Source organism: Setaria viridis, chromosome 3, assembly GCF_005286985.2.
Source record: "Setaria viridis chromosome 3, Setaria_viridis_v4.0, whole genome shotgun sequence".
NCBI lineage: Eukaryota > Viridiplantae > Streptophyta > Magnoliopsida > Poales > Poaceae > Setaria > Setaria viridis.
Genome location: NC_048265.2, coordinates 7,382,767 through 7,395,410, shown reverse-complemented (window position 1 = coordinate 7,395,410; position 12,644 = coordinate 7,382,767). Strand labels below are relative to the sequence as shown.

At 45.8% G+C, this 12,644-nt stretch overlaps 1 protein-coding gene across 1 annotated transcript; it reads right to left on the bottom strand.

Moving 5' to 3' along the window:
• Positions 1 to 189: 189 nt before the first annotated feature.
• Positions 190 to 1,946, bottom strand: LOC117850039 (leucine-rich repeat extensin-like protein 7). The gene has a single exon (XM_034731818.2). It carries the CDS (start codon positions 1,675 to 1,677, stop codon positions 367 to 369), a length of 1,311 nt encoding a protein of 436 aa, XP_034587709.1. The 5' UTR covers positions 1,678 to 1,946; the 3' UTR covers positions 190 to 366.
• Positions 1,947 to 12,644: the final 10,698 nt, after the last annotated feature.

The window sequence follows — 12,644 nt, the reverse complement described above, 5'->3', positions numbered from 1 at the left end:
CATCATCATGTCCTCAACAGTCGTTTGTCAACCAACAGCTAGTAGTCAGCTGCATTCACTTGCATTGCATTGCACTCCAGCTGGCCGGCCACTGCCAGTGTTCTAGCCATGGATGATGACAAAGCAAGAACATGGAACGCTGCACTGTTAACTGATCGTGCATACAGAAATGGCGAGATTATACTAGTATTAACCAGCCAAGAACCAACCAATATTCACCCGTTACCATCGCCATGTAATTAATGATCGATGCGACACGCCAAGCCGATCGAGGCTAATTGCCTTTGCCTCCAAAAATTTCAGAAGAAATCAGAGAAGAAGAAAAAGAAAAAAAGAAGCAAAGCCAGCGGCCTGCAGACTGATCGATCAGGGCACGGTGACGGTGACCACGCCCCCGGCCCCGGCGGCGGCGCCCGGCAGCCCAAACGGCACACCGCCGACCCCGACGCCGACTCCGACGCCCACGGACACGGCCGCGTCGCCGCACCCGGCGGGGCGCGCCCCGGGGATACGGAGGCAGCTGAGCCCTCCCTCCCCGGGGAACCCGTCGCACTCGGGCTGCGGCCGCTGCATGTCCCGCCCGGGCACGCAGTTCCCCACGAAGTCGAACACCCCGCGGCTCCCCAGCTGCCGGTCGCACCGCTGCCCGATCCCGGAGAAGAAGTTGAACGCCACCGACAGGTTGGTGATCCGCCGCAGGCCGCACAGCAGGTCCGGCAGCTCCCCCGTCAGCTGGTTGTGCGCCACGTTGAGCACCTCGATCCCCGATAGGCACGACAGCGTCCCCGGGAGGTGCCCCGACAGCGCGTTGTAGCTCAGGTCCAGCACCTGGATGCTGGGGAGGAACCCCAGCGCCTCCGGCACGCACCCCGTCAGGTTGTTGTTCAGGAACAGCACCTCCCGGACCCGGCCGCCGGCGTACCCGTAGGAGGCAGGGACGGGGCCGGTCAGGTGGTTATTGGCGAGCGTGATGACGGTGGCGGGAGACGACCACAGCGTGTCCGGGATCTGGCCCTCGAACTGGTTGTCGTTGAGGAACAAGGCGTCGAGGTCCTTGGCGAAGACCTCGGGCGGGAGCTCCCCGGAGAAGCCGTTGAAGCGGAGGTCGAGGTAGACCAGCGACGGGATCAGCAGCGTTGACGACGGGAACGGGCCGGAGAAGAGGTTGTTGCTGAGGTCCAGCTCCGTCAGGTACTCCAGGTCGCGGAGCGAGTCCGGGACGGCGCCGCCGAGGCGGTTGCTGTTGAGGTGGAGGAACGTGAGGTGGGCGAGGAGGGAGACCGCCTCGGGGAGTGTGCCCCTGAGGTTCGCGCGGTTGAGGTCGATCCCGGCCACCACCGTGGGCGCACCCGCGGCCGCGGCGCCGTCGGGCGGCGCGGAGCAGTAGACGCCGCGGTAGGCGCACACATTGGCGCCCTGCCACGACGAAAGCGCGCCGCGGGGGTCCTCGGTGACGGCAGCCTTCAGCGCCTGCAGCGCCGTGTACTCCTGGCTCGGCGCGGACGAGGAGGAGGCCCCGGCGGCGGCAGGGCTAGGGGACGGAGGCGGCGCGCCGTTGATCCAGGCGGCAATGGCGGGGCCTAGGCCGAGCTGGGAGGTCGGGGCGGGGGTCAGCAGCACTAGGAGCAGGAGCACGGCGGCGGCGGCACGGGAATGGAAAGGTGGCCGCCGCCTCATGGCTACCCGTAACCTTACCCGGGTAAAGCTTTGCCTGTTTTGCTTGCGAGATCTGAGGAGGGAGCAGGAGTGATTCTTGTGAGAGGAACGGGACGGTGGGGGAGTGGCCGGAGGAGAGAGATGATCAGCTCGGGTGGTAATGCATTGATTGATCTCCTCTCTTCCTGTCTCTCTATGTGGGTTGTGCTGCTAGATGCTCTCGCTGATCAAACCACAGCTGGAACTGGGATGTGATGGGTGCAGGACTGGCTGGCTGATGGTCTTCAGCATTGCCCTGTCCTTGTTACAATGTTACTCATGTGAAGTATCGATGAGGACTGTCTGTAACTCGCCGGTGTAAACCTACACGAAGAGGGGATAAAACAGAGCATATAACGGATCTGTAACATTTCCAGCAAAAACGCAAAATTTATGAGTTGGAATTTGGAAATGGACCCTTTTCTATAGGACTTACTGGAAATGGACCTTAATTGTGTAACTTGCAGTTATTTGTTGAAGTATACCACATAGGAAGTCCACCAAAGCTCACAGATCGATCAATTAGATTTAAGTTTGCCTTTGTAATGACAATTTGAAAACAATTCCATTTTACCTTATATTTCATGAGCATGTTACTTAAAATTATCTGTTTGCTATTTTTGAATGACCGACCGACCGGTAAGCTCACCGATTCAATCACCCGTATGTTTCGTCGTCTAGCCGAGCAAAAAAATCAACTTTCATATCCCTAGCAGCCTTGCATTTTATTTCACCTTATTGCTTTGCTGCAGGGCCAATTCCATCTCGAACACATGAAGGAAGCTAAGTTTGTTTCTGCCAAACAAGCTAGTAATGAAGCTCGCAATCAGACACACCCTTCAGGTCCAATACGCCAATACGCCATTCAGGTAGCGAACGCCTAGGTCCTAGCATTTTGTTCCCAATTGGCAAAAAGACTAGAGCACATCTAACTAAGTTTCCATGGATTGCATGGAGGTTGACTGGCCGTTTTTCTTTATTTCAATATTCTGGAGAGGTACTTGACCAGAATGGGAAGTCGTCCAAGAATCACACATGGTTTTATTATTTCTTATCCTGAGGCCCAGCTGCATGGCCATGGATCTGTGACTGAATGTCACCAATTTTTCATTCACAAGCTATCAGTCTATCAAGCCAAGCTATCAGTCTATGTGACATTCACAAGCTATCAGACTATGTGACTGAATGTCACCAATTTTTCATTTGTTTTAAAATATAAATCCTATAATTTATGCTAGTCCTATTGATTTTTTTAAAAAAAAGAGATTGATCAGAACGGATGAAGTAGATGTGTTGGCTCCTTTCGTTCCTTATAATCATAACTGTACCATCGCTCTTTAATTCATCCTCTCCCTGTATCGCCTTTTCATCATCCATTCCTAATCTCGCACAGGAGCAGGACCATGAAATTGGTGCTCTTTATGATCAGTCCTAGAAATTTACCACTCGATTGCAATGGTGCAGGATCCGGTTCGCAAGTGTGAGAGAGAATCCCATGGGACAGTACAAAAATGAATTTGACCGTCCTCCCTTATTACTCCACTCCCTCTGCCAATCGATCTTTTTCCCTGAACTCTGAACAGTAGGGAGCCCTCCGTACTTGCACTGTGCATGGACACCACGGGAATAATTGACACCGGTACATGTCAACTCTAAAAAGTTTTAGACATGCCTTTTTTTTCTGAAATCTGAACATTAGCTGTGTGATCCGTGAACAAACACGGACCAAAGATGTACAGTTTCTGATCCAACGTCGTCCCAAAACAAGCAGTTAAATGTGTTGATCCGAAATGTTCGTGTAGCCTATAAATTGCAACAGTAAGGTTTGTACTTCATTATTTAGGAATAGATAAATAAAAAATTATGATATGTGGAGAACTCGCGCTGCCCCTGTCATAGCACTTGATGAACACTATCTTTTTATTATAATATATTTAGATTTTTATTCTACTAGATGTAAGACGTTGTGAAAATATTTTTCAAGGAAAATCTACGCACGATTAGTTATGTTTCAAAACTTTAAATATTATCGATAATCAAACTCTAAGAGATCAACCAAAACTTTGTCCAAGTTGTATATCATGTATAAAAACCTACGAACGCAGTTGCGTATTTTTTTTAATCCATGTAGGTATAGATATGTTATATGTTTTCGGTCACAATACAGTAAATTTATTACCTAAATAGCAATTTTCATTATTACTCATCACACAGTTTAAATAATTTAAATATCAATGGTATGTGACTCGTTGGAGATCCTAATGATAAATTGATTACTTATATTAGAGATTAAGGGATGAAGTAGACCTGAACAAGCGACTATGTTATCCACCAACAAGAGTAGGTGTATTACTTATTGCTCTTCGTTAGCCCGATAGCTTGCTTTAACAGCACTCAAAACCGTTAAGAGGTTTCTTCTGTGTACGTGCTGCTTCTGTTGGAGCTTAGAAGCAGCATGCATGCTTTTCATTGAAAGCTGGTTAGTAAAAACTAACAAGGTCCATGCAGCAAACTGAATAATTATCCAAGTTCCGTCCGCGCCTGGTCTTTGCAGCAAAGCAACTGAGCATATCATCAAAGCAACTGAGCATATCATCAGGGCACATGAGTAACATCCGGTACGTAGAAACAAATTAAATGAGTTCGGAATTTAAAAAAAAATATAAAAAATAGGTTGGAGTTTCTCCTAAGTGACTTAGGTAAAAAAAAAACTACTAGAAACATTGATCCACTTGATAACAATACAGAAAAGATAGAGAAACCGAAACTTCGGTTATGACTAGTTAGGTTCATTTTCCTTCATTCCACTGGCATTTACCATATGCGAATGCTTCTTCAGGCTTTTGACTTTCACTGCATGCCGTTTCAACATGTACCGCGCCGTCACCCGTCACTCCACACTCTAGTGCCAGCAAGAAAGCGTGCAAAAGGCTGTGTTTGACTTGCTGACTGGCTCCACGCTACTCTCGCCATCTATATGCTCCTCCCATACATTTCCCCGTCCTCACGACTCATGAGCTGCATGCATTTGGGCCATCCGTTCCCGTCTGCAGCTGCAGAGCCTGCGGTGCCCTATACACCAGTAGTGGCGAGTGATGTGGTGCTCGATCCAGGGTCCATGGCACTGGCAGCCTGCTAGCTGCTATAGGCTATAGCACTGGAAACTCGGCGCGGTCGTTGCCGCGCCCTTTCTGAGCTCACCAGTGTATATTTTCTTAGATTTTGTACAGTTACATACGCATATACGTCAACACAAAGACATGTAGTTAGGAAGTTAAAGATTACCCAAACGCTGAACTACATGTGTTAGCAAGACATAAGTCAGCACTCATGTTAGTTTTGCTTGTGTAATCATATTTCCAAGTTTGGAAATATTTTAAAGTCATTTAGTAATTAATTCCGAGTGAAGAAAGAAGGTAGTGAAATACTTACCCTTAATTGAAATTGAATAGATTAGATATTAGTATCGCACTTGGAAGTGTGCATGATGCTAAATGAGAAGCATCCACAAATTGGAGTCTCCTTTTGAAGCTTCCAGGTGAAGCCACCTAGGATTCCTAGGTGGATACTCTAGAAAAAGAGAGAATTCCTAGAAATTTTCACAAAAAAGTAAAACATCCAGCCATCAATCGGTAGACTCAAATCATCATAGCCATTGGATCAATTATGTTTTTTAAAAAATTACCCACCTATACCATTATGAAAATAGCCTCAAGTAACCCCCTAAATCTGTATCTAAATTACCCACCTTTGCCATTAATAAATTAACTAAAGTAACCCCCTAATTTTTATCAAAATTATTCACTTAAGCTATTATAAATATTTAAAATAACCCCCTAAATTTGCAACTAAATTGTCCACCACTAATACTTAAAAAACTTAAACTTAAAGTAACCCCTTAAATTTGCATCTATATTACCCACATATGGTATTATTAAAAATAACATGAGGTAACCCAACATTTAAATCCAAATCGTCTTAATTAAAAATATACAACAATTTATGATTCTACATCATCTATTTCTTACACTATTGGTATAAGATATAATAATTAAGGTATATACGAATGATATGTGTCACCATTTATAAAGATATAGATGAAGTATAAAGGTTAAAGATTATAAATATGGATGAAAATATTATAGAGTAATTACTAACTAAAATCTATTACAATTGGATGAAGATAATAGGTATATATCTATATAAGTATTGTGTTCGAATATTTAACAAATGAGAGGTAACTCAAGGTAATAGTTTTATAGCAATGTGGTCTTATTTTTTTCATTAGAGACTCTACATTAGTTCCCACTAGACACGCTAGAAAAAAAGACAAATCCTAAAAATTCTCGCAAAAATCAAAAACATCAAAAATCAATCCTGTAAACTCTAATAATCATAGTCATTGGTCTATTATACTTTCTAAAAGTAACCCACCACTATCATTATGAAAATATTTAAAATTAAACTCTAAACCTATATATAAATTATTGAGCTCGGCCATTATAAAAAATAATCTAAAGTAACCCCATAATTTCATTCAATTTACTCATACATATCATTATATAAAAGCATAACTTAAAATACCATTCTAAATTTGTATATAAGTTACCCACATATGTTGTTATTAAAAATAACCTAAAGTAAACACCTAAATTTTAATCGAATTATTTTCATGTGCATAATACAGAAATATTCAAAAGTAAACTAATATATGATTCTAAATTACCTATTTATATCATTGTATATACGCATGATATGAGTGTCACCATTTAGACTATTTATACATTTATGTGAGGAATTGATGAAAAATATTGATTTTTATGCTAAACACAATGTATGGAGGTACGATACAAAATAAAAAAAAGTTGTGACTGTGGATGAAAAAATGTATAGAATAATTACTAATTAAAAATCAATCACAACTGGACAAAGATAAGTACATATCGATATGAGTATTATGTTGAAGCATTGAAAAAATAAGAGAGTAATAGGTAAACAATTTTTATTATTAGTTACAAGTTTAATTTTTAAATAATATTTAAATACAATAACTTTTAAAAATATTAGCTCATGTGGGGCACGGGTTGATGGACTAGTACATTTAATACTACACCATCGTCAAGATTAGACAAGTATTGAGCTTATCTGCCAATTAAATATAATGGAGAAAAGGAGGTAATTGGAATGACAATTATCGCTCTGATTGCCTGCTTAGCTCTTCACTTGTTTCTATTGCTTCTCTGCATCTCTCTCTTCTCGCATGCAAATCACAGGCTAGAGTTGCTAGGCGCGGTGACCAAACTGATTTCTCTGGGTTCTCTTTCTTTCTCTGTTGAACCGGCACAGCAAGCAAAGCTAAAGGAACAGACAGGCACACTGCATGAGTCCATATCTACTGGCTAAATCCTCGGATGTCTTGTCTTCAGTTCTTCTTTGTTCATCCATTTGAGCGCTTTCGCAGGACTGGCGTGAATTGGAGAAGGGCGCCGCTAGTTTCCATAGCCGTCGTCGCTGGCTGAGCACCGGTGTCGGAGCGTGTGCTAGTGCTTTTGGTTCCTTATCTGCAATTCAGACAGTTCAATCCGGATATCTAATTCTGAAAAGGAGTGATTTGAGTAGAATGAACCAAGGTAGGGCAGTCACCGGCCGTGAATACAGACGGAGATGTCTAGTGTCGGTGAGGAAGCCGTTTCGGCTGCCAGGCCTAGCTGTTCTTGCTAACGCCCGAGATATTGCGTGACGGAGTCTCGGCCGCCGGGCCTAGCCACGCTCGCGCGTCATTATTCCCCTGTCCATTCGTGACCACCCCGAACGACTCTGTGTCGCACCCCCATCTGATATGCTAGCTGAAGCGGCCGATAGGAGGAGAAACAGCGGGAGCAATCCGCGGAGGCGCTTCATCCGAGGAGCCGCGAAGGGCGAACGCCGAAGGATTGCGAAGCTCATGCTGGACGGTTGGGATTGACAGTGCCCGAGATCCGACGGACAACGTTACTCGATGATGTGGCCTAATCATGGTGGAAAAACTTCACCAAATTTAGGTCTTTAGAGATGCCAATACAGTGTCAGGTCATTATCAATATGTGGTTGCAACATGTGAGTCACTGATTGGAAGAGAGGATGAGAGACTTACGTGGTACTCCGGCCCCACTACTGCCCGGAGGAGGACCGTACACCCTCTTACACCATCTAATCAGCGTCCCAAATGGACGCAACGCAAGCCGCACTGCTGCAGGCCGCGGGACCTCCATTGCCGGCCTGCTTGGGTGGCATAAAGCATAGGAATAGCTGGAGTTCCAGTTGAGTGTGGAGCAGACCATCGGCGACAAAGATCAGTGGAGTGTGTAACAGAACATCGCAAGTCTTTTGGCAGTTTGTGAAAAGTCTCTAATTTAGGGATGGTAATGGGACCCGACCCCCGATGCCCCATGGGGAATTTCCGGGACATGGATGGTGCTAGTTCATCCCCCACGGGGAGTTAAACGGGGGAAATCTGATCCCCGTCATGATCGGCCATTCCCCATCCCCGGTACGCTGCAACGTGCATACGACCAATCGAACCATACAGCCAGCCCAACCAACCAACCTAAGGCCTAAGGCCCATTAGCGTACTAGAAATATCACCAAACTAACTCTATCTCTGTCCATTTCTCTCTCTTCAGCTCTCCCATCGATTCCTCCCCACGGACCGCTCATGGCCGCCGCTGCAACCGTGCGACTGCGCGAGGCCTCTCTGAGACTCCGACCCTCCTCTCATCGATTACTCTCCGTAGCCTGCAGCCTCTTGCCCTCCAAGCACGTGGCATGCCGGCCGGCGCTAGCGCGAGCTACTAGCACAAGACAGAAGACCCGACGCCCCCGCCATGTATTGCTGTGCGTTTATCATCCAAGCAGAAATTGAGAATCGAGCAGTCCCCTCTGTTCTAGAGCTCTCGTCCCTCTCCTATTTCCAATCTTATCTCTCGTTTGAGTTCATACTTGCATTTGTGCTAAAAACAACTTGATGCTTGTGGCCGGACCGCCGGAGGGTGCAGACCGTGTCATGTGCGTCGCTCAGTAGCAGCTGATGCCGTGGAGGTCGAGCATGCAGTGGAGGGAGGCGGCGACGGGGACCCCGTCAGGGATATATTCCCCGCCGGGGGGCGGGGATGGGAGCAGAACGTCCCCCGCGAGCTTTGGCGGTGACGGGGACGGGAAAATTTCCCCCGCAGGGACGGGGATGGGGACCTAGTCCCCGACGGGGAATTCCCCGTTGACATCCCTAGTCTGATTGCTTTGCAGTACCATTTAGTTGTCCTGCCTTGTCCTTGAATTGAGACATGAGACTCGAGACGAGAGAGGGAGAGAGAGGAGGTGGAGGTTGTCCTGGCAAAATAGCGTTGCTAGTTGGACTCGTGAATAGACGTGAGCATTTTGCAAGTTAGATCGGCAAAAAGTCCGGTTCATTTTGAACTGAAACCCACGAACAGCACATGTGCGTTGTCGGGCCGAGCTTGGGACGCCCATTCTTTTTTAGTTGAAAAATAAATAAAATTAATTATTTGGGTGGGCTTGGACTGGCCTTTGTTTTCGGGCTTGATTTTCGTTGACCACGCCTGGCTCGGTAGCTGGCGTGTGCGAGCCAAAACCCATCAGGCTCGGACCAGGCTGTGCTTAAAATACTCAGGTCTACTCGCGAACAAGCCTCTCTTGATTGACGAGTTGAAATCAGTGACAAAAAAGGTAGCTATCAATAAGTAAAACTTAAAATGTTTCATTTAGGAGTCGTTTAAGACAGCTTTACTAGTGAAGGAAAAAAAAGATGACTTTTCCAGGTTTTCAGGTCGTGTTTGGTTCGTTACAAGAACTCGTCGCGCCATGCCGAAGGTCTCGCGCCTAAGTTTAGTCACGCGTTTGGTTGGTTGCCAAAGTTGCAACGCAGCCAGACCATCGTTCATGAGATTAGTTTATTTTATGCACCACGCGATGCCAAAAGGCGGGCAGATGAAACGTCTGGCGGTACAGGAGCAGTTTTGGCGCGGTCAGCCAAACACGCCCTAAGTTAATATTTATCTTGATTTGTGGAATGACGTTATAGCGCCTCGATTTATCTCACCCAGATCCTTAATTGGCATGGTTTTATTTCATTACTCCGCCTCTTTTGTAATATAAAATCCCGAGCTCAAGCTGAACTGATAGACGCTATAATCCAAGTTTATATTACAAGGATCACTGAATATATTATAAAATTGATCGAAATCTTTCTCCTGCTTCGTAGTACAGTGGCCTCAGTGAGTTGTGCAATTCGTGAACGAGAACAAAATTGCATTAAAAGATTTTAACTAGTTAGTCCCATAAAAGGTAATTGGCTCGAAATGCTATGTGGTTGCAACTGTCAACGCAAGGCATCCTTGTCATGTAAATTTGGAATGCTATATCGGTAGAACAATGGTGAGAAGCGGTTTATTAACTAGTTCACTAATCAGCAGCATAATTAGGTAGCGGAGTTATTGGACTACGTGCATTACCAACATCAGTCCGTGCGTTACTTATTGCTCCTGTTAGGTCGATACATCATTACATCTCTCTGACAACACTTGGTAATATAAGTAAGACTGTAAGAGGGTCTCTTTTTTGTTTAGTACAAGCATGCTTTTCATTGAAAGGTGGTTAGTGGATAAGTCCGTATACCATCCAGCTAACAGCAATCAAACACAAACGTATCAAATAACATTCAATGGACAGGAACGTGCCTTTGGAGCAGAGTAAGTAAAAACTGAAGAACACCATTGTTCGATGCCCAGGACAGGTTAGTTTGGGTTAGTTTAAGGAATAGTAGTGTGCTTGGATTGATCAGTGGAACAAGGCTGCCCCGCCTCCGTTCCCTCCACGAGCTGCATTATTACGGCTACGGGAGAGCAGTTGCTGGTTGGCCTCTCCATGCCTACCGCTGAAGATGGACACACTTTGAATTTTCTCGGCACGACGGCACAGGACCAGTACTGCAGTGCAGTACAGAGAGCCCTCCGTGCTCGCACAGCGCATGGGACCGCTGCACCATTGACACTCTCAAGTTTCAGACAGACCTTTTCCGAAATCTCGCGTTACCTTTCCGTGAGTTGTATGATCCCTGAAGAAACACGAGCCAAAAGATGCAGATTATCTAATCCACGGACATCCCATGCATCCTACCGCTGATTCCCTGAAGATGCTATGCTCCAGTGCTGGCATGCTTGGCGGATAGCTTTTTTAAAAGGAACAAGGACGCACATAACCAACACACTGTACACTCACACCACGCACGCACACGCGTGCGCGTCCATACACACGTTTATGGAAGATATTAGGAGGTCTAAACCTCCGGTGCACGAAAAATGTGCAGTACTAGTTATGTGTATGTGTGTGTACTCTAACAAACTTAGTACTAATCCTGAGTGCAATTGGGAAAAAACACCGATGAAACACCGTCCAGGAATCGAACCCAAGCGAGCTGGGCGAACACCCTCGCTTCGCTTGGCGGATAGCTGAGCAGAGCTGGAGGGGAAAAGCCACAATTCTTTTGGGAGGTAGCGGAAAAGCCACTAATTGCACGGCCATACATTATACATTATTGGACCTGATCATTTGGTGGGCCGAGATCACGTGGTGAAACTCTTCTATCATCATACGTTGGGCCCATGAGATGGGATCACTCGCATGCGTGCCTGCTGAATTATACGGAGCGCCGGCGCTATTTTCGCCACGCTATGCTGCCATGCGCGGCGCTGAAGCTGGGCTCTTGCATGTCTTTCGGCAGGGCTCCACGCCTCCACGCATGTGGTGGACAACGATGAGCTTGTTTTTGCAGAGTGGTGACTGAAACAAAATGGGAAGTCTCTCTTGATTTTGGGCCATGGGCCACGGACGATTCCAGGGAAAGGCGGCAATGCCATTATTTTGCAGGCCGCACGCGCCCTTTATTCTAACGTGGGCTTTTCATTTTGTTAGGGCCAACCTGAAGACAATGATGAATGAGTTGGGCTGATGCAGCTATCCCATTGGATTATTCTTCTTTTTCCACAAAAAGTCGGAGTTATCCTTTATTACTGCCTCCGTATCAAAATATTTACCATTGGTTAGTTTATCACAATATTCCTCAGTTATAAACATCAATTTTGTCATCATGGACCTGCAAATGTTCATCAAGCGCTGAAACAGTTTGGCAGCACGGCGACATTGTTTCATGTGATTTCTATGCCACGTACTATTTGCCTCCATCAACTGTAAGTAGATGAACATTTTGTTCCAGGTTATCCATACAATAGGATAAAAAAAATTCGCTGTATTTGGATAGACTCCGAATGATGACAAATCCGCTTTCCTTAGATTATTGGGGACCCATCTCCCATCTAAAAAAATGGAAGGGTGGTGATGAATGATTTTCATACGCTGGTGGTAGGACAACGATCGCGAGAGCGACTCCTTGCAACTGTGAATCACAAAATGCTGCAGAGAATGGCCTGGTCACTGAACTGCTCAAAGATGCATGCAACTGCGAGATCATACGAGATCTTCAGAGAAATGCCATACGAGTTGGGATAATTCAGTGAATCCATCGTTTGCTCCGTGATCCGTGCTGCTACAGCCTATACAGAGAAGTGTCTGTTCAGTGTGAACAAAGGAAAGGCATGGGTGACAAGTGACAACAGACAGCAGAGTTGTCATGAAAACAGATCGTTTGGAAAAATTGCAGAGTCATCGTTATCCAATTCAAGATAAACATTGCAATCCCTCACCCGAAAATAAAAAAAGGTTAACATTGCAATCATTCCCCTTCCTTCCTTGCTGTCTGCTTCAGTTACGGATCTGCTCATCTGAAAGACTGAAACCGTAAAAGACGTTGCACCTGGCGATCATGAACAAACGCAAAAGTAAAGTCCAGAGTGGGTGCTGAAGTGATTCAGAGCAAAGAACAGCAGCAGACAACACGA

What these genes read in the sequence shown, in the direction of transcription:
- LOC117850039 (XM_034731818.2), bottom strand. Translation starts at nt 1,677, where the DNA reads ATGAGGCGGCGGCCACCTTTCCATTCCCGTGCCGCCGCCGCCGTGCTC.